Below are 25,211 nucleotides of genomic sequence, written 5' to 3'. Positions count from 1 at the left end.
TAAAGAATCTCCATCAGTAGTGGCGCAACGGCGGTGAATCTACCAGAACGAGAATTAGCGACGTATAGAGCCTGCTCTAAATTATATGCATGCTGTCTCAGCACGTAAATATGGCTGACCCAAAATATTTTGGATGGATATCACACATTTGTCAATTAATATGTTGCACATCGACAATATCTGCCACGGCAGGGCAACTAGCCAGCTTCGGCTGCCAAAATCGGGTCGGAAAGAGAGGACAAAATTATTCCTCGCATTGTATGGCGGGGGTATTGTATGAGTTGCTGTGATTTGCTTGCGTGAAGAGACTAATACCCAAGGTAACCAAGGTAAGCATAGTACTAAGTAAACAGGCAGATTGTGAATTCGTGCAGGCTGGTTTCAGGAACTCAAACTGCTGATAAAAATTCTGCGTGTACTGGTCATTGCTGGAGACTTCGTTCACGTTCACTATCTTTTCACTTTCTTTTTGCGCAACAAGGAAAGACTAGACACCTGCCTTTTCAAGATGCAGGCGCCAAAGCCGTAACAGAATAGGCTCAGTTTACGTCTACATTTCAGAGAGTTCAGCGAACTCTCGCGAACTCTGCTTCCCTGCTTACGCAGCAACGTTCACTGTATTTATTACGTTAAACCTTGAGACTTGTTTACAACCTCTCTCTCGCCCTGCCTTTTCTCTTTCTTTTTTTTTTTCAGGCGTATACCTAATCACTTTTTTCCTTTTATTCCTCTCTGCAATGTAAGTCCTCAATACGATAGAGTTGTTCTTACGCCATGCCTAAATCATCCTGTCCGTCTTGCCCTCGAAGACTCGAAATTTGTCCTTGCAGCTCCGGTGTTGCCAAAGTGGTTAAGTGCTTCATCACAAAATAATTCTGGGGCCATGTTTTATAAGCAGCCGTTACGGTTTCACATTTCGGGTACATTTGGTCGTATGGAATTGGACATTGTAGCTTGGTGACGTAACTGTGGCTTTCAAGCGACCATGAGAAGCGCTCACACTATTGGCTCACTGGCAAACAGACCTCGCCATTGGTTGGATGTAGTAGCTAATTGTTAACATGACCGTGCGGCGAGTGGCGAAGGTAATTTTTAACATGGGGACCTTTTACGTTGTGGTGTCCACGAGAGGCCATAGCTTGGTGCCTTCGTATGATATTGCCGTCACGTGGACGACACTCCAAATTAAATGGTAAATGGATATACATTTTCAAATAGATCCGTGGTCTCTGATCTCACAGGCTGATATTTGTTGAACTCGGAAATTCTTCTTCTATCGGTGGAAAGAGGAGACATGGACCCCTTCGAAACGTATCTGTAAAGCACAGCGCAGCTTAGAGCTTTCGTAACTGTAGCTAACAGCATATAAAACAAGTGATAGCAGTCCTAGACTCGCCAACAAGGACCGAACGCCCAAACGTTAATCATTCAAAAGGCGGAAAATTTATGTGCATTATTTTTTATGTCCACGTTTTTTGTTTCTACACAAGCCACGCTCAGTTATAGAAACGATGCCTGCCTGAATTCAGCTGTAATTTCCAGAACGCATGGCAACTGTTTTCGATATTTCAAAATGTGTGTCAACGCTCGCACGAGCCCTTCTAAGATATGTCCTTTTGGTCTCGAGCTCGGTCTCGAGGTATGCTTTAAGAAAAAAAAATAAACATATTTAAACTCACTTTTAGAGCGCAGCTCTTTGGCGCCCGTTCCTGGGCTTCGCATCGTCGTCGGCCTCGTAACCGGCTCCGCCCTTCCCCCCTTTCATCCCCCCAGTTCCAGCCGGCGCTTCGGCAACCGGAGTCTCACAGGAAGAGGAGGGAGGGGGGAGGGGGGTACACTCTGCGGCGAACGATGGGGGCACGAGCGCGCGCAGCAACCAGAGAACACGAGGAAAGGAAGGGGGGGGGGGGTCACCGCAGGCACGCTAACAGCGACTGACTGACGTCGCTGCCGCCGCTAGCGAGTCAAGACAACATGACTAAGTAGAACACCGTCGCCGTCTTTCGCCACCATGCAGAAAGAAGAGGAGGGGGTCCCCCCTCTTCCTGCGTGGCGGCGAGGGTGCTCTCCCGTTGCCGAAACGCCGGTTCGCTATCAACGGATCACGATGCGTGCATCCTGTTCTCACTGGCTTCACTCGCTAGCTGCGTCAGCGGCATCAGTCAGTCGCTGCTATCTGTTCGTCGCGCAACGTTCCTATTGGCCCACGCGCTCCTTCCCGCAACGTCCCGATAACTCAATTGCTATCTTCATTTCTCCGACCACAAAGCTTCTTTCATGACAGCCAAGAACTGTTAGTAGAGTGTCTGTTTCTTGAAGAAATACGTGTGAAAAATTAAAAAAAGTTGTCTGTAATTGTACATACGTGTCTTGCTCGAAATCATTGCCTCAATCTATCGAAAAGGTGAAACAGCTGATGAGCCGCGCTAAAATTTCGCATTAGGAAGTAACGTAATCGTGGGTAATTCTTTGTCATTTCTTTGGTCCCTATTCCACCCCCGCCCTTTCTCTCTTTTTTTAAGCTTTCATACGTTACTTCCAGCCGTCGAGGTGCCTTTTTGTTCCCTCTTTAGAACAAGTGCAATATATAATTAGATTTTGTGTGAACACAACAGAAAAACAGTTTCAGCCACAAGCAAGGTGAATCAGCAGTGAAACGCGTTATGGAAACTGCCACTTAAGTTCGTATATATTGCTCCTCACCACACCACAGCCGGACCTCAGCGTTTATCGAAGTACTAATGGCCTTCTTGGAGCTTTACAACTCTAGTTACCAGGAACGCAGTAGGATGTTGTGAAAACATCGTACTGCGCACGGAAGGTATTTCACATATAGTTGCTTAACCTTACCTGATTTTCATATTGCTTTATCTTCTGCCAATTCCTTCGCAAAAGAGCAGCCATAAACTGGTATGTTTTATTAGAGGCAAAACATGAGCGGCAACCCGATGTAAATTCCAGATTTGTGAGGCATGAGAAAATAACCTGTACGCGAATGAGTTAACTAAATAATGAAGCGTTCAATTTATGACCTTGTTGCTGGGAATGGCTTGCTGGGATTAGGTTTCTTTGAGGGGCTTAACGTTTCAAGGCAAGCAACATAAGTAGGGTTTAACGTCCCAAAGCAACACAGGCTATGAAAGACGCCGTAGTGGAGGACTCCGGAAATTTCGACCACCTGGTGTTCTTTAACGTGCACTGACATCACACAGCACACGGGCGCTTTGCATTTCGCCTGCATCGAAAAGCGGCCGCCGAGGTCGGGATTCGATCCCGCGCCCTTGGGAGCAGTAGTCGAGCGCCATAACCACTGCACCACCCCGGCGGGGTGTATGTATGCATGTATGTATGTATGTATGTATGTATGTATGTATGTATGTATGTATGTATGTATGTATGTATGTATGTATGTATGTATGTATGTATGTATGTATGTATGTATGTATGTATGTATGTATGTATGTATGTATGTATGTATGTATGTGAATGTATGTATGTATGTATGTATGTATGTATGTATGTATGTATGTATGTATGTATGTATGTATGTATGTATGTATGTATGTATGTATGTATGTATGTATGTATGTATGTATGTCAAGGGAGCGACGGCAGGAGCTTCAGGAAGCGTGAGAAGTGCTTCTGCGACTTGTTCGCGGATGACTTGCTGCAACTTCGGCACCAAAGGAGAGGAATCGTCAGGACGATGGGAAACGAGGGACAGTTGACGGGCAACTTCTTCTCGAACGAACTGCTTGATTTGTTGCAGCAAGGGGGACTGTTCTGCGTCAGCTGTTAAAACTGCAAGAAGCTCCTGGTGTGAGAGCGAAGAACGAGTTATTTGACGGCGCTTGCGTAATTCCTCAAAGTTTTGGCATGCGTTGATGACGTCGACCACGGTTGATGGGTTTCTGGCCAGAAGCATCTGGCACGCGTCATCGTCGATTCATTGTAAAATATGACCAATCTTGGCATGTTCTGTCATTGAAGCGTCCACGCGTTTGAACAGGTCTACAACATCTTTAATATAACTCGTAAAATTTTCGCCGGGTAGCTGTGCACGGCCGCGCAAGCGTTGCTCAGCGCGCAGCTTGCGTACTGCAGGCCTGCCGAAGATATCGGAAAAAGTAGTCTTGAAAGCAGACCACGAGGAGATATCGGCCTCGTGGTTGCGGAACCCCAGGTTGGCAACGTCCGTTAGGTAGAATATCACGTTATTTAATTTGAGACCGTCGTCCCATTTGCTGTGAGTACTGAGCCGCTCATATGAGGAAAGCCAATCTTCGACGGCGTGGTCGCCGGTTCCGCTGAAGATAAGAGGGTCCCGTTGGCGCAAAGCTCCAGCGCAGAAGACGGGGGACGAGGAGGCGGTTGGACTAGAAGTGGTAGCATCGGTCATGGCTGTTGTCGGTAATGTGCGGCTGCGAAGCTCCAGGGCGGACAGAAATCCTCACCTCCACCGAGTGAAATGGGTTTTACTGAGGGTTCAACGGAATATAGTCCTCTGTAAGCTGCACGGCGAACACCACAGGAACACAGTCCGTCTAGGCACAAACCAGTGAGCTCGAGCAGCGCAGCGGCACTTCGTTGTTCTCTTCCTCGTGTTTCGTGACATCCGCTCTTCGTTCACTACAGTATGTATGTATGTATGTATGTATGTATGTATGTATGTATGTATGTATGTATGTATGTATGTATGTATGTATGTATGTATGTATGTATGTATGTATGTATGTATGTATGTATGTATGTATGTATGTACGTATGTATGTATGTATGTATGTATGTATGTATGTATGTATGTATGTATGTATGTATGTATGTATGTATGTATGTATGTATGTATGTATGTATGTATGTATGTATGTATGTATGCATGTATGTATGTATGTATGTATGTATGTATGTATGTATGTATGTATGTATGTATGTATGTATGTATGTATGTATGTTTTTTTCAGAATACACCTCAAAAGCCCCAGGTGTGGGGTATAACATCCCAAAGCGACTAAGGCTATGAGAGACGCCGTATGTATGTATGTATGTATGTATGTATGTATGTATGTATGTATGTATGTATGTATGTATGTATGTATGTATGTATGTATGTATGTATGTATGTATGTATGTATGTATGTATGTATGTATGTATGTATGTATGTGCAGTTACAAAGACCTTTTCGATGGAGGCGAAAAGCAAGACGCCCGTGTGCTGTGCGACGTCAGTGCACGTTGAAGAACCCCAGGTGGTCGAAATTTCCGGAGTCCTCCACTGCGGCGTCTCCATAGCCAGAGTCGCTTTGAGGCGTTTGTGAGACACATTCTTTCGTCTTCCCGCCAAATTCCGTCCCTGAGACCTATTCCTTCCTTCTTTCCTACAGCATTGCCATTACCAGAACAAGACAACCGCAATAAAAAAGGAAGAAAAGAAAAAAAATCAGAAGCAGGGTCGAACGGTCGTGAAATGACCGGCAAACCCAGCGTCTTGCTGGCCCGGAGCTGCCTCCGCCATTTCAAGGGCCCGAAGAAGCTAGGTTATTTATTGCTCCCGCAGTCCCAAGAATCAACGTCGGCACCTTGTACTCACTGCTCAGAATGCTCAAGCCACGGCGGCTCATGCCATGGAGCCTTCCACCTATCTCCCCCCACCCCAATCCTCCCTCGCCCCGTGGTAACGAGTGTAACCAGGCACCGCTGCGCCCTAGCCGAGGGAGTGCCACTGCGTCACGCTCCCAGCTAGTTTTCAACTCCAGCCTTCCTGCACCATCTGCCCCTTCGGCATTCCCTTGACGCCTTATATCCTGCTGCTTGGAGAATGGTTATCATGGGATAGCCGCACTAAGCGACCATACTACACATGACGTCTCAGACGAATTGTTCTGCTCAATTCCGTCTCCTTTTGCCGATCCGTTACGCGGCTTGCCGCAAGTCGTTCCTGCTTTTGCGGAACTTTGTTGTCTATTGAAGGAGTAGTGGCGCACTTTAGTAAAAGAAATTTCGAAAGAAATTAATTACTTTTGCCGCGAAATTACTACCAAACGTAATTCATTACATTACTTTATTACCAACCCGAAAAAGTAATTCATTACATTACAAATTACTGCAAAAGTAATTAAATTACAGTACTTTCACTACTGTAATTCAATTACTGCCATGTCTGATGTTGAGTTACTCACTACACGCCGAATGTAAACGGGACAAGAACAGAATTTCGCTCCAGTTTCACAGGCAGCGTGTGCGCCCGCACAATTCTGTTGCAACCAGATGAGCTAGCTTGCTAATAGAAAAACCAGCAAACACCTGCAGCGCACTGAGCATCTGGGACGCCACATGTGGTGAACTATGTACTACGACTGGCGCTTCGCAGAGTGCTGCTCAACTGAGTGCGTGATTCTAACCCCTGTGCCCTACTTTCAGCATGAAGTACAAGCTTCACAATATGCCGGAAACTTCATTCGCTACGGAGATGCGTTGGGAAAGCGAAACATTATTTCCTGAGACAGCGCAGCATGGAATTACGCTAAGGTTGCTGATCTCAATAAAAAAAAAAAAAAAGAAACTAGCCGCGATCATAACGGTTCTCGGAACCAAAGTGTACCTTAGGACCGCCTAAAATTTCCAAAGAAAATAATTTATTTATTATTTTTTGTTTATTTATTAAATACTGCCAACTGCCTTTTGGCAGTCAGAGCAGGAGTGGTTGCAATGTTCTTGAAACCGTGCCGAGTTGCATTTTAACTCATTACTCTTATCCGAATGCAGCTAAACATCCGCGAAATGAAACTATAAAGTTTAAAGAAAAAAAAAGAACAATATTCGAAGAAAAAAGGTTGACAAAGAGTGCTATGGCGCGAAAAACGTTAATTGGATATGCGTCCGGTCATTATTTCACACACTGTGCCACGAGACATCTAGGAAGCATACGTCCTCGATGAGCGTACGGAGCGCTTAAATTGCGACAGAAGCGCAATTAAAACCTCGAACAAAATTTTTTCTACATTGAGATTTTGCGGGAAACAGGACATTTAGGTACTAATCCCCTGAAAGGCATGGTTGCATGACGGGTTATGCGTACGCTGCATACAGAAAGTAGCGATGCAAAACCGCATTTTTTTATTTTTTTTTTTTTCTGTCAATTCATTTCTATGAAGTTCATATGAAATGTTGGTTGTAATGTGTACAAAAAGACTACCCTCCATTTAAAGGTCTGCCAAAGTCATCCAGTTTGAATCTACGTTTTTTAAGTATGTAATGCAAACTGAATGGAATCCTTTATGTCATATTTTCGGGTGTTAAGCGTCATCAAGATTTAATGCGGCGCTTGTCGTCAGCCTCCCCGGACTATTTTGCCCTTTCTTGATTCACAACAAGGCAGTTCTCTCCTCTCGTCTCGTTAAGCAGTTTTCAAAGGGGGAAAAAAAAAGAAAGATAAGTAATAAATTTTTGCGACCTGAGCACTGCTATTGAGTGGGAGATAAGCATCGCAGTTCGCACAATGAACACATACACGGACAATTATGTCGGGCGAGGAATTCGCAGTTCTATTCAAGCCTGAGAAAGATAACGCCAACTGTTGAATGCTTTGACAAGCGTACGTCACGCGCGCCCCGACATCTCATTCAAAGGCTAATAAACGACGAGCACTTGAGCAGCGACGAGCCAAACTCCATCGCTGTCTAGTTACGCCGCCAGGCTCAATTATGCCGAAGCCAACATAATCCCGTCGTTTACCAGTTCGTCATCTCCCCTCATCGGGGCGGTGTCCCTCTCTCCTTTCCCATCGAGACGAATAGAGTCGAATGTTGGTCGTGGTGGCTACTCACGTTAAAGGTGGCAGCCCATTTGGAAACGATTCGCCCATGAGAGGTGCATAGGCATCCACCGAGTGGTCGCAGACTACGCTCGTCGCGGGTGGCGACGCGACGACGCGGCGAGGAAGAACCGGCGACGACGACGGGGTCCGCGGATGACGTCGCGCATGGCTTCGCAGCAAGCCAAACACGCGAGCGACGCTGCTGACCTTCGCCGCTTTGTGAAGTCGAGCGAGAGTGAGTGCGTACGCATCGGTATTGTGGGAGGGCGCCGGGCCACACGCGTATTACAGGAGGCAGCGGTACCGAATGCCGTAGCCGACGAGCGGTTTCGCAATCGTGCTGTAACGTACCAGCGGTAAAGAGCTTTCTATGTTTATTTCCCATCCCGGTTTTCTCTCTTTATTTCAGTTATTTCCGACGCATCATTGGTCAAACACGGTGCGAGCCTACCTCTGCGAGCAGACCGCAACGGCACGCGCTTTGAAAATAAAACTAAAAGTAACGAACTGGCTCCGTATCGAGTCAGAACTTCTTTGTTGTTGGTTTTTTTTTTTTTTTTTTTTTTTTTTTTGCGTTAGGGGACATAGTCGCAGCAGGGGGTAAATGGGACGTCACTGGCGCTTGGCAAGGGCGGAGACGAATCAAAAGTAAGAAAGCCTCGCGTAGCCTACCAGCCAGAAGCGGTCTTGCCGGATTAGAAGGACGAGGTTTCCATGCAAAAGCGCTCTCTATTCCGATCGCTATAAACTTCGAGGGAAATACGACAGACAGAGTGAATACTGAATAACTGTTTTATGCGTTTAATTGCACAGTCCCTTCTCCGTAGCCTGTAAATACAAAATTAGTTCTAACTCACGCGTAATCGGTCAATGACCGATTTACATTAAGGACTTGAGTCTGAAAACACCCGAGTGTACGGCGTCGATTGCAAGACCCCCCGAGGTTCCTTATATTAAAGAAGCCAGTATCAGCCATCTTTCAATTCAATAACGCAGGGAAAGCAAGCAAGTTTACTCCCCTGCCGGCATCTTCGGGTTCCGCGTAACCCAATGAACAGCCCGCAAACCCCAAAACACTTTTGTTTACTATGGAAAGCATACCGTGGGCGAAACCGTCACTAACGCAAGGGTTAGGGACCACACTTTCAAAATAGAAAAACGCTCCCTTCACGCTTCGTTGTAAAAAGGAAGATATGTTTTTGAAGATATGATTGAAAGTTAGTGGGCTCACTGACTGCACTACGGCGCAGCCAACTAAACCACTCACGTTTTCGATGCAGATGGCCACTCCTGCATTTGTCAGTCTGCTGCGGCCGTCCCTGGCGGGCCTACCTATGGGGGCGCCATCGGCTAGTGCCACGCACTAGATGCGGATACGGCTGCTACCACCAGACACCCGTCAGCTGCACTCCCCCGCTGGATCTGCCGCTAGAGGAACTACCGGACCTCACCAGACCATGGGTTGCCGCGTCATCATCGACAACATCATCTTGTATAAAAGGGCGTCATCCGCCGACACGACTCTATGGGCTCGGTGACTGCACTACGGCGCAGCCACCTAAACCGCTTACTTTTACAATGCAGGTCAGTAAACCATATGTACTCTTCGCTAAAAAATCAAGTAATTATATGCTAGTGCAGTTCCCGAGCCCCACTGCTGTGTTGCCATTGCTATCGAGTGCGCTGGTGTAATTCATTCTGTGCTAATGTTATCAGGCGACGTCGAAACAGACTCTGGTCCCGAAAACATTATCAGTCCCCTAGTCACCAACAATCAACCAAACATCGACCCACCACGCCCCGAATGTTCTGTCGTTGTCCTTATTATTCACTAATCCGGAGCTTCCTTCCTAAACGTAAAATCGTATAATCAAACATGATCTCGTCATCCAGGAGCAACATACTTATGTTAACAGAAACTTGGCCAAAATGTGATGTAGCGGATGCTGAAGTACTAAATGATTTGCCTGATTTCAATGCATATAGAAATGATCGTAAATATTTACGGGAGGGGGGGGGGGGGGGGGGTCCTTGCTGCAATTCATAGGGATATATCATATGCTCTGGTTTTGGCGTTACTTCCGACATCGAATCATTATGGCTCATTTGTCGTACTCCCCCCGTAACAGTACTTCTCGGCGTTTGCTACAGACCTCCGCAGACTAATCCTGACTTCCCACGTCATCTCAATAATACCATTGATAAACTCCTTTCCACATATTAAAATGGTTACTCCTTCTTTTTGGTGATTTTAACTGCCCTGACATTGACTGGTAGAACTTAACTAGCTCCGCAATGACATGTCATGCAGAGGAAAAGAACTTTATCGAAATGTGCCTAAATTTTAACCTTACACAGTTAGTGTCGCAGCCAACCCGTGTGGCACGAGAATCGGCAAACACACTCGATTTGATATTAACCAATAGCCCCGAAAACCTAACATTTATCAGTTATCTTCAGGAAATCAGTGATCACTAAGTCATACATGCTCCCCAATCTACATTTCACTCTACTAAAAAACAGACATCTGAAAAGCAATGCGTCTATACGATAAAGGCAACTATAACGCAATAACTGAAAATCTTGACACCTTCTCTCCTGAATATGAATCTGCATTTCATACTCGCTCAATTCACGAAAAGTCATTGATATTCAAGAACAAATTAAACAATCTCACTGATACGTTTGTTTCGATTATTATTTTTCACACTAACCGCAATAAACCCTGGTTTACCTGTCCTTTCAAATGCCTAGAACACAAAAACAAACGATTTTTTGGTTTGGCTTGGTTTGTGGGGTTTAACGTCCCAAACAGAGTCAGGCTATAAAAGATTTTTTCGCTCCGCCAAACGCATCGATACACCCGCCACATGGGAAAAATATAATGAAATCGAAAAATTACACTTACAACAAATGCCAAGCACTCATTTTATCACCACGACTTACCAAACCTACTAATAAGCAATTCAAAGCAATTTTGGCAGGTGTTTAATCCTATTCACCGTTCCCAATTACGCTAACTAATGAGTTGCATGAACCTGTTACTGATAACGACTGCGCAGATATTTTTAACCATGCATATTTTTAACAACCGAGTTTGACACGCCTCCACACATATCCTCTTACTTGGAATCCTTCATGCCGGCTATCACCTTCAGAGTAGAAAGCATCTCATTTATAATTCATAATGTGAAACTTTCATCGGCAGCTGGTACAAACCTAATCAATTATAAACTTTTGAAGTATGTGAACACTACTTGTGCAACTTTTTATGTATCCTTTTTTTCACAGTCACCCTCTTCAAGAATCATTCCAGCTGACTGGAAACAGGGAAATGTCGTTCCAGTCTACAAATCGGGTAACAGAGACTCATCTTTGAATAACCGCCCCATTTCCTTAACTAGCGTACGGTGTAAAATATTGGAACACGTCATATACTAACAAGTCATCAATTTCCTTGACTCCAACGAAATTTTCCATTCTTCTCTTCTTTCTTGACTTACATGCTAATCTCGACCGTAACATGCAGACCGATGCCATTTTTCTAGATTTTGCGAGAGCCTTTCACAAGGACCCTCACCGCCGTTTATTATTAAAACTTTCGTAGCTCAACCTACAACCTAATATTTTAAAATGAATTGAAGAATTTTGAACTAATCTTTCGCAGTCAATGTTAACGGCCAGCTGTCTAATTCCGTCCCAGTAACATCCGGCGTCCCGCAAGGATCTGTCTTGGTCCTCTTCTATTCCTAATAGATATTAACGACTTGCCCATGTATGTTTCCTGCAATATTAGAATGTTCGCTGATGATTGTGTCCTTTACCGTACCATTAACAATCGTGATAATCAACATACCCTTAAGGCAGATCTTAACACTGTATTAAACTGGTACAATTATTGGTTGATGTCCCTTAATCATACTAAATGCAAACTCATGTCTTTTTCTCGTCGTCGTAACCCTTATCGCTTTTAGTATTCGGTTTCTAATACACCAGTTGAGCTAACAGAATCGTACAAATATCTGGGAATCACCATCTCTCCTGATCTATCATGGCGCGTTCATATTAGTAACATCATTTCAACAGCAAATAAAACACTAGATTCCCTTAAGCGTCATCTCCGTCTTGCCCCACCTCAGGTAAAGCTGTTCGCATACAAATCACTGGTAAGACCGAAATTATAATGTGCATCTGCCATTTCGAACCCGCACCAAGCATACTAATCACTGCATTGGAATCTGTTCAAACTTGTGCCGTCTGGTTCAGTCATTCCTCATACTCGTACGACACCAGTGTTTCAACTTTGAAAGTGAAATCCGGATTACCACTCCTCTCATTTCGTCGCCGCATCGCTAGCTTCGCTCTTTTTCACAAGTTTTTTTTATTCTTCTCTGAATCGAGCACCCTACATCATAGCCGCAGCACGCATATCTGACCGCACCAGTCGCACCACCCACTGCAAGTTGCTCGCCCACCGTTGCACACTACTACTTCTTCTGCTTCGCTCGTTTCTCGAACAGCTTCAGTCTGGAACAGCCTTCCCTTCGCTCGTTTCTCGAACAGCTTCAGTCTGGAACAGCCTTCCCTGTGACATCGTCGTTATTGCTTGACCATCTGTTTTTCAAGTGCGTGTAACAGATCATCATCAATGTTATATAATCATAACTATTTGTTTGCATTTTCAAGTGTATTCCCACCCCTTATGTAACACCCCCTGAAAAATGGGCCATAAGGAATAAGACTGAACTGAACTGATATTCATAACGTTCTCCAATGTGCTCACCATCTATGAAATTGAATAACAAGCTTAGTTCCTATTCGTAACCCGGAAACACGTCATACGAACATACCCATACGTAACAGTTACTACATCGTGGTAGCATACAGATAGCTTATGGTGCAATCAGCATTCATGCCTACGATGAAATGGAAATAATAAATAGCGCCAGGGGATGGAGTGCGGTTGTGTGAAGGTAAACAAAAGTGCAGTTAAGAAATAAAACACCAGGAAGAAAGCCCAGTGACCGCATCGTTAAATGCGCGCTGCCGGCAACCGGCAACTTGACCGGCGCCTGCGTCCTCCCGGTACCAGACGCCCATGGCACTGCGGACACTCCCCGCTCGCTATTACTGCTCTCTTCACCCCCCCCCCCCCCCCCCCTCCTCTCCTCTTTGATTTTTCTTTTTGGCACAAAGCCACCGAGGGCACTGGATAGAACGCTTGCCGGCGACCCTCGTAAAGAGAGAGAGAGAGAGAGCAACTCTACCAGAGAGGGCGCTAATAAGAGGCATCCGCCGAGACACTCAGAAGGCAAGAGCGTTAACTAGATGATCGCCGCCTTAGGAAAATGAGCGCTCGGCTATGCGATGTAATCATGGGCGGAAGCTGGAACAGTTCGGGGCGAGACTGAACTATGGAGGGGGGCGGGGGGGGGGGGGCGGCATTTGCTGCACCGATTTTTTTCTCTACAAGCTCACGGGACAGGGCCGAAAGGCTCCGCGTACAGAGACAACGTGGTACGAATTCGCGAAGAACAGCCAGACGTACGTGGGCACGCCCGGCCGCAATGATGATCGGTTAGGTTAGGCTTAAGTACGACCTCCTTGAAGACGTCGAAAAGGAATCAAAACTAGTGTTACAAGGGCTATTTGAGGCAGCCACTGCTCTGTTTCTTGCCTCTCTCCTCACTGAAATAGTAGGCAATCAAATTTAACTCCAATGGTACACCCGAAAATATTTGTCGCAAGCCACCTTCATTTATTTCAGTATACTCTTCTTTGTCTTCCACCGTAGCAAGGCGGTCATGTGCGCCGCTACCCGCTTACCTCCCGTTCTAGAACAACCTGTGCATCATCTACGCATAGTTTCTAAGAGTAAGCGTTCCGTCGTATACAAAGTGCAATAGTTTGCCTGTTCCGTGTCAGCAGACTGCTTGTCTTTTTCGCACTTGGTAACGAAATACTTTTTTTTTTATGCTTGTCACGCGTAACACAACGAAAGGCAGGGAATATGTCTAGTGAGAAAAAGCCTGCTATTGTCAAATGGCAATAAACATGTTACAGGACTCCGCGGTAAACTTGAACTCCATTGCTGTAAATTCCGCGATATTTGCGTTTCTCAACGGTTTATTACACAACTTTCTTTTTTGTCTTAATTTGCGACCTTGTTGTCCAGCTAAGAATTCTTAATTTACCCGTTTGAGTCAAGATTTATGAAACACATTGTTCTCAGTAAAAAAAAAAAAGTCCATGCAGCGGGATCAAGCACTGAAACCAATGGCATGTAGACATGGCGACATTTCATATCAGCGATCGTTAGACTTGGTCACGATGATGCTTTTTCCCCTCCCTATATGTTCGCAGAAAACAATCTTACGAAGGAAGCCAAAGAAAGGTGCACGTTAAGCGCGAAAAAGAAACAACAACATCTATTTGAAGTAGTAGCCGTCACTTGGCGACAACAAAAATGCAAATAACAAATGACGCCTCTCCGACAATTATTCCAATTTCTATCCAGAATTATCCTTGCACCCGTCTGAGATGGAGGTGGGGGCATGTTGCCGTGAGTGGCGGAACCACCTTGCTCAAAGATGTTTCATCCGCCACCTCTACCGTCCCTACCCCTCCTCACTCCTCCACGGCTGACAGCCGCCTCCTTCACCTATGGGAGGCGCATCATTCCCTGCACCGCCGCTGGCTTTCACAAAAACACAATCGCTCACTACGCCTCCGCCTTGCCCGCCTGGGTATGGAAATTGAGGAGCACTGCTCATACCTCACCAGGCAGCAGTGGGGCCAGACATGCGACCGCATGGCCGGTAATCTCGGGCTGAGGGATACGTGGGCGCTCCTACGTGCCCTCCTTGACCCGTCGCATGTCAAGGCCACGCAACGCAGGGATGTGACGCGCCTCCTGCAATCCTCACCGCTATCCGATTCCGATTTCCTTCTTGCACTCCGAGATCGCTATCTTTGCACTTCCCCTCCGTCCCCCCTCCCTTCTTACTTCGGCACCATTAATTCTGCGCTTGACGCAGATATCACTTTGGGGGAGGTTTGTGCGGCGCTACATAAGCTCCGCACCACTTCCGCACCAGGAGCAGACCAAATTTCTAATAAGGCCCTCCGTAACCTGGACACATCATCCCTAGAGGCCATTACGGACCTCTTTAACAAACATTGGCACGAAGGCACCCTGCCTTCTGAGTGGACCCACGCTAAGGTGACCTTCATCCCCAAGCCCGGCAAACCCATAGACATTCAAAATCTCCGTCCTATTTCCCTCACCTCTTGTCTCGGTAAGCTCTTTGAGCACGTCGTTCTAGACCGCTTACAGAGCTTCCTCGAGGACAACCATCTCTTCCCCGATTCGATGTTCGGCTTTCGCCCATCCCTCTCTACACAGGATGTCATGCTCCAGCTCTCCGAAGAGGTCCTTCACCCTCTTCACGCCAAGCGCACTCGCGCGATCATGGCACTGGACTTGACAAAAGCATTTGATAATGTCTTCCATACTGCCATCCTAGACGCCCTTTCTACCCTTAACGTGGGCTCCCGAATCCATAGTTACATCAAGGCTTTTCTTGCCCATCGCACGGCTGAGATCTCATTCGGCGCCCTCTCCTCTCCTACTTTCCCTCTTGGAAATCGAGGTACCCCCCAGGGTTCTGTTCTCTCTCCCCTTCTCTTCAACATCACCCTTTTTCCGATGGCACGTGCTCTAGCTAGCATTCCTAACCTCTCCCATGCTTTCTACGCTGATGATATCACCCTCTGGGTGACTACCGGCAATCTTGGTGAGATGGAAGCCGCTCTCCAGGCAGGCGCTAAAACGGTCGCCGATTATGCTCGCACGGTCGGGCTAGCTTGTTCCCCGTCCAAGTCGGAGCTCCTGCTCCTCCTGGCTCGAGGCATAGCTCCAACCTCATCTCCTAACCTTAACGTCACTATCGACGGACATCCCATCCCTTCTGTCTCTTGCATCCGTATTCTCGGTCTCTTTCTGCAATCCAATGGCAAACACACTACTGTCCTTTCCCGCCTTACTACCACCGTCCAGCAGACGGTACGGCTGATCCGACGGGTTGCTAACCGACACTACGGCATGCGCGAGCACGACCTCCGTCGTCTTGTTCAGGCCTTTGTGCTAAGCCGCCTCGTCTACTCCCTCCCCTACCTCTTTCTGTCTCGTACCGAGGAAGACAAGGTCAACTGTCTCATCCGCCAAACTTATAAGTCGGCTCTCGGGCTTCCCACTTCCACCCCCACTTCTCGTCTACTGGCGATGGGCGTCCACAATACTCTTTCAGAACTTGTGGATGCCCATCGCGTGGCACAACTCGATCGTTTATCTCGCACCACCCCTGGTAGAGCCCTTCTTACTTCCCTTCGCTTGACCCCTGTCTCCCCTATCTCTGTCACCCATCCCTTGCCCAGCTCCCTCTTCTCCATGCTCACTGTCAAGCCCCTTCCCAAGAACATGCACCCTGAGCATCATGCCGCTCGCCGATCTGCCCGCGCCTCCACCCTCTGGTGCCAGTACGGTACACGGTCTGACGCCGTGTATGTTGATGCGGCACCCTACCTCTCGCATCCCGCCTATGCCCTGGCCACTGTCTCTAATACACGAGCCCCCCTCTCCGTCGCCACTATCCATGCTCTCACTTCCACTGCCGCAGAGGAAGCAGCCATCGCCCTCGCCATTGCCAGCACACCAGCCATTTTCATATTTAGCGACTCTAAGACCGCAGTCCGCAACTTTGCAAAGGGTAGAATCTCTTCCTCTGCGCTCAATATCCTTAAGCACTCCTCCCCCCCTTCCCGATCTATCCAACTATTTTGGGTTCCGGCTCACGCGGGGCACCCTGGAAATGAGGCGGCAAATTCTATCGCTTGCGAAATGACCGACCGAGCTGGCCCCCTCCACCCCGGGATGGACACGCGTGACTCCCTCCTCACCTTCCATGACATCACCCTCCACTACCGCAACTCCCGATTATCCCTCCCTCCCCCTCACAAGTCCCTATCTAAAATCGAACAGAATACGTGGCGCCATTTACAGGCCCACACTTTCCTCTCCCCTGCACGCCTTGCCCTTATTCACCCTGGTGCCTTCTCGCCCCAATGCACGCTTTGCAGCTCTCCCCGAGCAGACTATGCTCATATTCTTTACTCTTGTCCGGCGCACTTTCCCCCCGTCTCCTGGCAAATAAACAGCCCGCAGCTGTGGGAGGCTGCTTTGGCCAGCTCGGAGCCGCATATTCAACAGCGGCTTACGACCTGGGCAGCGGAAGTCGCCGCCAGGCGTGACCTGGAGGCCACGACCAGCAGCCGGAAGGCCACCCACGGAACGGCGGCAACATAATTTTACTTTTTTTTAATTTTTTGGCCTTCAATGAATAAAGTTTGTACCACCACCATTGCACCCGTCTAGTCTGTCAAGTACTCGAAGCCTATTGTAGGAGTACTATACAACTCAAGAACGTAACGGTGAATGTCTTGAAAATACCCTTCCTTGAGGAGCGCAGTAATGAGACTACGTCATATACCATAAAGAAAGGCGAAGTTCGTCCCCAAATATTCAGCGAAATGTTTAAACTGGCAAGGACTGCTCTGTGGGGTTTGATTTCTCAAATAAATTTTAATTTCAAGAAAAAGCTAATGAGCACGTCAAAATATTTTGAAAGACACCTTTGATAATATATAACATCTCTTGCGCTGTGTCCTTTCGTGATCCTTTCTTTTATAACTATGGCCTCGTTTAACCATCGCGGACCTTCCAAGAAACAAGTTAAGAGGTCCTATTATATATGTATTTATTTTAAATTAGAATCCGATTTGAGTTTCATATGCGTGGCGTCATCGTAACGGCAATATCATACAGCAAGGGTTCAATGACTGAAGTCACAACCTATCGCGACGACAGACTTCGTCATGTCGCACGCACGAGTTAACCGCTGGATGCAATATGCAAATAATGGCAAGGCACAGTCGCCAACTGCCTTTCCTTTCCTTTCCACGGACGCTTGAAATCCGCAACTACGTCGTCGAACAAGTGCGGCCAATTCCAGGCGAACAGGTGAATAAAGAAATGAATAACATATTCTAGATCCCTATAGAATATGGCTGCAATCAGCGATTTGTAAATCACATGCTGTGACAACAGAACACACGGAATCGAATTGAGTTGACCCATCAGGAATGACAACACCTGAACAAAACCTCGCAACACTGCAATAAGCAGAGGTTGGAGTTTTCTGTGTTTATCTGATGAATACTCGGTAGCCTTTTTTCGGTGTTAATTCCAAAGTGCAGTCATTGGTGTTTTACGAATAAGTTTCTTATGTTTCTGGTACAATGTGCTATTCCTATGTAGTAAAAACTATAATAGAGTCGAACGCTAAGCTAGTTGGTCACACATCTCTTGGAAGAAAGCAGCAGAGGAAGTAACAACACAAAACATAAAAGGCACACACACGCACACAAGGACAACGCTGCACTGACAACTATATTGACAAGAAACCGCACTTCTCTCTTCACTTCACGTCTGCAGTCAACTTCTTCCTTGTCTTTAACATCCTGCAAGTTCGCGTAAAAATTCTACTTCCTTCTTCAACAAAACCACTGATGACGTACTCACAAATTGGTCTCCCAAGTCACAGATTGCATATGCTTCATAAATCTCCCTTGCTAACTTGTCCTTCCTCCTATTCATAACCTTAACATTGTGAAGGTCAGCCGGACATTTTTGGTCGCTACAACTAATGCAGTCTTTGCAGAGCACCGCGAGATTATCACCAGACTTGTCCGATATTGCCATAGCGTGCTCTCTGATGCTGTCATTGAGACGTCTTCCTGTCTGTCCAGTATATTTCTATCCACAATGCAAGGGAATCTCATAAACAACCCCCTGAATACACGTAGAGTACCTAGTCCGATTCGAAGTTTTGCATTCAGAGTTGAAATCCTGGTTGTTAACCTGCACACACCTCCCTTTAGCTCCGTTTGATGCCGCTGGAATAATTCGGATGCCGTGCCTTTGACCAATCTTCATTAGATTATGGGTGAAGCCATGCATATATGGTACCACTGACCACTTGTTTCCTTGAGTAAGGTTTTCTTTTCGAATCCTCCGCTTGATCGGCAGGACACTGCTTTCTATTATGCTACACAGCAAATACTCAGGATACCTGCCTCCAGAAGCGTCTCAGTCTGGCTTGGAAAAATTCTTTTTTTTTTTTTTTTTTTTTTTTAACACGGTGATGGCATGGTTTGTAAAAAGTAAAAAGAGGTGTTGCGAAGGCTGCATTGACGTCGGCTCTCAAGAAATAATACCACCACCGTGTTAAAAAAAAGTTTTCTAAGCCAGACTGAGAGGCTTCTGGAGACCAATTTGTCAGTATGCCATCAGTGGTTTTGTTGAAGAAGGAAGTAGAATTTTTGCGCAAACCAGCAGGATGTTAAAGACAAGGAAAAGTTGGCTGCAGACGTGAAGTGAAGGAAGATGTGCGGTTTCTTGTTAATATAGTCAATGCAGCGCTGTCCTTGTGTGGGTGTGTGTGCGCCTCTTACGCTTTGTGTTGTTACCTACTCTGCTGCCTTCTACCAAGAGAGATTAAAAACTTATTTCGCCGTTACTTTCGACTTTTTTCTGCCCAGATATGCGATTACGCAATAACTAATGCAAGAATCCTATAAAGTAAAGCTGTGTTTGCGTAACGGCATCCTATAAGCATGAAATAAATGCGAACTACGTGCAGTGACGCAGCCTTGCCATATAAGTGCACGTGAAAATATACACTGAGAAACTGCGTTGTCTTTTTGTCGTTTGTTCGTTGCGCTGGCTCAATGGAGAGGGAGGCGCATAACGCGATGTGTTTTTATGACTCCAATACAACTGCCACTAAATTCCATCTTAAATCATTCCTGGAGACCAGTGGCCTTTTCAGAATTTTGTAGTCGTTACCTGAACTATATTTACGCATAGTCACTGCCTTTCTTCACACGTCTTCTGACTACCGCCACTGCCTTTGCTGTGTTTGCTTACGTGTGCTGACACTGCCAGTTTACGAGTGCGATATTTGCCTAGTAAACAGGGATATTACATTTTCATGTGTATATGTTAATATAACGTTATTCTTTGTCCAGTGTCCACAGTTATATTGATACATTCACAAGCGCCTGGTTACTGTAAAACACGAATGACCTGACGTATTGCCAAGTTTGATGTCCCAGCCCGTATGACTTATTCATGTATTGCCGTTATTGATTACTTTCCGTTTACAGTGATCATGACTTCTTGCTATTAAATTCTCATTTGCACTCGAAATAAACTGACAGATGTTTTACTTGTATACTCTTTTCTCTACTGCGTAGTACGTATTGCATTTCGCAAGTGCCATCAATCCCCAAGAAGTTAATTACGGCGATTGCGCCTCTACGTCTTGAGATGCAGTATACTGCCCCACTATCATTCCCGACTTCCCGTTTCATGTCTAAGTAAATAAAAAAAAATGAATTTGCTATCATTGGAAGTCTCGCTTGAAAAGCGATCGTAGACTCCCAGTATTCAAAGTTTGCTTTCAAATAACGGTCGCATGCGATAGCACCTTGCACCTCTACCACAATCCACCCTCGAGCGTTTAAAAAGCTCTAGGAAAACTTTCGCACGCTTTGCTGAGGAATGCATGCAAGGCGCCTCTGCGTCTTCACACTAGCGCGTAGGGGCAGTTACCCCAGTGCGTGTTGGAACAGCGAGGCAACGTAAACACTCGAGAGGTGCCAAAGAACGCGCGCCGCTTCCGCCACCGCCCCGCCAGAGGCGAAACGCGCGCAATTATGCAAAGCGGCCTCTTCAGCACGTCTCGCGCCAGGAAGCCCCCCCTCGCCCGCCGACCTGTGTGGGGCTGGCGAGGAGCTGCGACCTTCGCCCGGGCCTTGGCCGAGGAGGTTGCAGCAGCAGCGAGTTCGGTCGGTCGTTTACCCGCACGTGCAGACGGATGTGCGAGTATAAGTGCGCCCGGCGCTTTCGGATAAGAAAATTAGAACGGAGACTATAAACAGAAGGACGGCTCACTAATGTGAGCAAGGTTCAAGTGAGCCTCATAAAGGATCGTAATAGGCTGGAGCATTAATTTGCAGGCAGACGTTCCATACGTAAAAGAACACCAGATTGCTCAAAGGGAATTAAGAATCCACTGCTGCACACCTTGGCTACAGCTTGTAGCCAAAGTACAGCTGCGTTACGTAAAAAGTACTTATCGTTTATCGTCATGCCTCTGTTGGTAGTGGTATTATTGCGTAATTTCAACGCATGGTCACTAAATGCTGCAACCCATTCTTATTTGCTTTTAATTTTAGTTTACATACAATTGAATTGTTAACTTTTCCTACATTGTTTTCTGTTTCATCGTCTGAAGCGGTTTTACTAAACATTATAAATTTACACCACAAGAAAAATTCTAATATTTGTCCACAGCTGTTCTTAAGCGCCCTTACCCGATAGTTGCCATGACAGTGCTTATCGAAACGTGAAATATTCGCAAAATATGTGACGAATATCTTACGAGAGAATGTTGCTTTTGCGGACTGCACTCAATGACGCTGCAAACACCACCAGCTGTTTTCTTTTTTTATTTGGGGGGGGGGGATTTGCCTGTCATCTTTGCGGCATTTACGCACTTCCGTTGTGCGGAAAACATTAGAAGGACACTTCAGCTCCTCCCACTTTTTTTTTCTCTGACACTTTTTTCGACACTTTTTTTTTTCTTCTAAATTTTGGGTTACGGCAACAGCTTTTTGACCGAACGAGCCCTATACTGTATCGCGTATATTACTTTAGGTTCATTAAAAGCGTCGAGAATGAGTTTCCCCATTGTTTTTAGCATATGTCCAGTAAGACAAATACTCATAAGAAACTGGCGGTGCCGTTCCCTGAAACTTAAAGCGCTCCCGCTTAGCTATAGTTGCCACGTTAGAGTTTTTTTACATCGCGCTATCACATTCAAATACTCACAACGAAATGTTTCGCGGATTTTAAACAAAAATCTCCATCGAATGACATGAAGCGTTGGGTAAACAGACATATTTCTACACTCGAGGCAGGAATTAATGGGCGCCGCTAGCTCACCTCCAAAGATGAGGACTAAATCCTGGACACTTATCCTTGCAGGTAAGACAGGGCTGTCCTTCGTCGACTTCATGAACTAGAACACCCTGCAACGAAAACAGAAACAATGAGAAACAAATAAATCAACGTAAAGCAGTAATTAAACAAAACTATCGCCATACTCTACACGAAAAAAACATCCAATTAGGAGCACGCTTGAGATAAATCCTGCTATTTCGTTGGGCAATTTCCTGCCCTTATTGGCATTAGATATTTGCCCGCCAAATGCATGTCATTAAAATTTGATTGCACCAGGAATTAGATCGCTCTGACGATTTCGAATGTGTCCAAGGCACGCACAAACATTTTTAGCAGTACGAGATCTGTGACGACAGTGAGAATCAGATGTGCAGGTATTATAGGCTTCATTTCGTTTCATGGAGCCTCCAAGGCGAAAATGTACCGTAAGACTCACAGAAAAATGTTTCGACTATTAAAATAATTATTTGCATGTCAAAAAGGAACTTGTATTGTATGAGAGCATCAGCGTTATTTGAAAACGAGGTGCACCATGCTAAATGCAACCGAGGTTTTAAAACCACGATGAGCCCAGCTCAGCGAAACTAACAGCTGTTTAGCGTCACTTGGTCGTCTGTAGTATTTTTTGTTCCTTAAAAATAAATAATTAGTTACGACTGATTAGGTAACCTTCTTAAGTACTGACTTGAGGAACAAACTGTCAATGCAAAAGTTGTAAACTTTCTTGAAAAACGGTTCGCCACTTTGTTTCCATCAACCTAGCGCTTATCTGAAGCTTGCTTTACCACCTTGCTTAACCAGCCAAAAACAATAATTCGCGCACCGGTGCCACTGGAATATCCAGAGACGCGTCCCAGATAACAAAATTAGCTTTCCTCTGCAGCGCTCTCTTCTACTATGAATATCTGCGTCCGCAGCGGGCGAGTGGCTTACGATTCCAGCTGGCCACGTAACAGCTGCCTTTGAAGGCCAATAAATAAAGCTACATAACTCACAGCTTGATGTTTAAAAGTAGAGGGCCAGTTTTCAAAGAGATGTGTAACTTTTGCATTGACACTTGCTTCCTCAAACCAGTAAAAACATTGTTTTCTCCTTAGCCTGTATTATTAATTTAACATTGAGAAATAAAAAAAAAGAAAACATACTGCAAATGAGGCTTGAATAGCACTTATTTGTTTTCTTTGAGCTAAACAGGCCAACCGTGTTAAACAAAATATTTAGCTCGGATAACCTGTCTCTACTCGAGTGAACGGCTCCAAAAAGTTCCGACAATAGGCAGTTAGAACGATGAAAGCTTTTTTGGGAACAAACTACCAACAATAGCAGTTGTTACTCTAAAAAGGATCGTAACTGGGCTCCCAATAAACTAAATGTACTAAGAAACGCTTAAACTAACACATGTCAGTGGTAGGACAAAACGACGCCATATCATCAGCCTATAAGTAGCGCAGTCGCCTCAGTGAAACATAATGGGCGCCTATGGCGTGCCCCAGTACCTAATGCCTATTTAGAACCGCCTGAGGTATTCTCGCCTACACCGTTCCCCGTGCCGTAATTTCATGTCGTTACGTGCATGACGCTATATCACGACGCACATTGTTTTGCTGCTCCCCTGTTGGTTGGTTCATAGGAAAGGAAAGGCGCAGTATCTGTCACACTTGCTCTGTGGACACCTGAACCGCGCCGTAAGGGAAGGGATGAAGGTGGGAATGAAAGTGGATAGAGAGAAAGGGGGCCGTAGTGGAGGGCTACGGAGTAATTTCGACCACCTGGGGATCTTTAACGTGCGCTGACATCGCACAGCACACGGACGCCACTTCGTTTCGCCTCCATCGAAACGCAGCCGCCGAGGCCGGGATTCGATGGAGGCGAAACGAAGTGGCGTCCGTGTGCTGTAGCAAGGAGAAAAATAGACACCGCCAACTGCGTAGTCATTATTTTGGGGGCGACAGAGCAGAATAAAGTGTACGTCACGGCACAGTCGAGCAGGCAGTTTGAATTCAGCGCACCAGTTACTGCAGCACGTCACCAGAGCACGATCTGTTTGCGAACACAATTCCATTAAATACCCACTGTGGCAGAACATAAATATATGGGTGAATGGGTAAACGAACGAATAACATACATAGAAAAGCCCGAACAGTCTGTTAGGGCAAATGTGCAGAAAAGCAGGGATAATGAAGCATAGGGCATTGTAGGGGTACAACAAGTATCAAGTACTGAGGTACAATTGTAAATGAGTAATAGCATCAGGGCTTATTTTCGGGAAAGCGGTTTTGCGCCTGAAGGGAGAAGTAAATTCGAGATTAAAAATTATGAATAGTAAATCAAGGAGCACTAGGTGCATGATTGCACTAGGTGTCCAAGAAAAAACCACGAACGAGGCGGTACGGGGAAATATGGGTTGGAAATCTGTCGAAGCACGGGAACCTCACAGTGAAATATTATATGTACATTAACAGGTGGGCAGCTAAAGTATTCAAATACTTGTACCTAAAATTGTTGACTGACAATGTAGGAAAAGAACTAAGTAAGCATGCCGGAGGCACGGAAGGAATAGAAATTGGAAAAGGCCGATAAGGAAGCAACCTTTCTTTGATAACTTAGTACACAGTGCCCTACCTTATGAATCTAGCATGCTGTCTTAGTATAATGAGCTACAAAAAAAAAAAGAAACTTAGCCAAGCAGATGTGCAGTGTGCGGTAAATCGGTAGAAACGCCTGCACATATATTCGAAAGTGATGGCGTCCATACAGATGTCAATACAGACGCAGTCAGTCTCCCCGAGGATATCGGGCTTAGTGATAACAGTAGTTGGGTGAATGAATGCGTGGTGGCAATTAGGAAAAAGCGTTTGCAAGATTGATGGCTGAAAAGTAGAATGATGGAGTAAGGTTAGAAGTGTAAAAATACAAATTTTGTAACTTAAATTACGAAGTTGGATACCGATTTATAACATTCTTCAGAGTATTTTCGAAAAAAAAAATACAGCCGAGCATCGTGATAACAGTAATATTAATATTCATCATCATCATGCGACGAGCTATAACCCTTTGAAGTGCGAATGCATCCCCCTTCTTACTCCAATTAACCCTCTCCTGTGTTAGCTGCATTCACTTCATCCCTGCGAAATTCGAAACCTCATCCGCCCACCTAACTTTCTGCAGCCCCTTACTACTTTTTCATTACCTTGGAAACCAAATTGTTACCCTAAGCGGATATCAGTTCTCCCACTACAAACCCTGCCCATG

The 25,211-nt window shown here is 45.8% G+C and overlaps 1 protein-coding gene across 1 annotated transcript in view; it reads right to left on the bottom strand.

The window, feature by feature from the left end:
• Positions 1 to 25,211, bottom strand: part of Lmpt (four and a half LIM domains protein limpet) — a 310,360-nt gene that overhangs the window by 239,565 nt on the left and 45,584 nt on the right. Inside the window, exon 2 of the mRNA XM_084602629.1 lies at positions 21,942 to 22,027. Within this exon, the coding sequence (XP_084458755.1) occupies positions 21,942 to 22,027 (86 nt within the window). The remainder of the gene's footprint in view (positions 1 to 21,941; positions 22,028 to 25,211) is intronic.

The sequence above is a fragment of the Amblyomma maculatum genome, chromosome 1, assembly GCF_055883805.1.
Source record: "Amblyomma maculatum isolate TAMU_Amacu chromosome 1, ASM5588380v1, whole genome shotgun sequence".
Lineage (NCBI taxonomy): Eukaryota > Metazoa > Arthropoda > Arachnida > Ixodida > Ixodidae > Amblyomma > Amblyomma maculatum.
The sequence above is the reverse complement of the archived record's forward strand: the minus strand, read 5'-3'. Positions and strand labels throughout refer to the sequence as shown.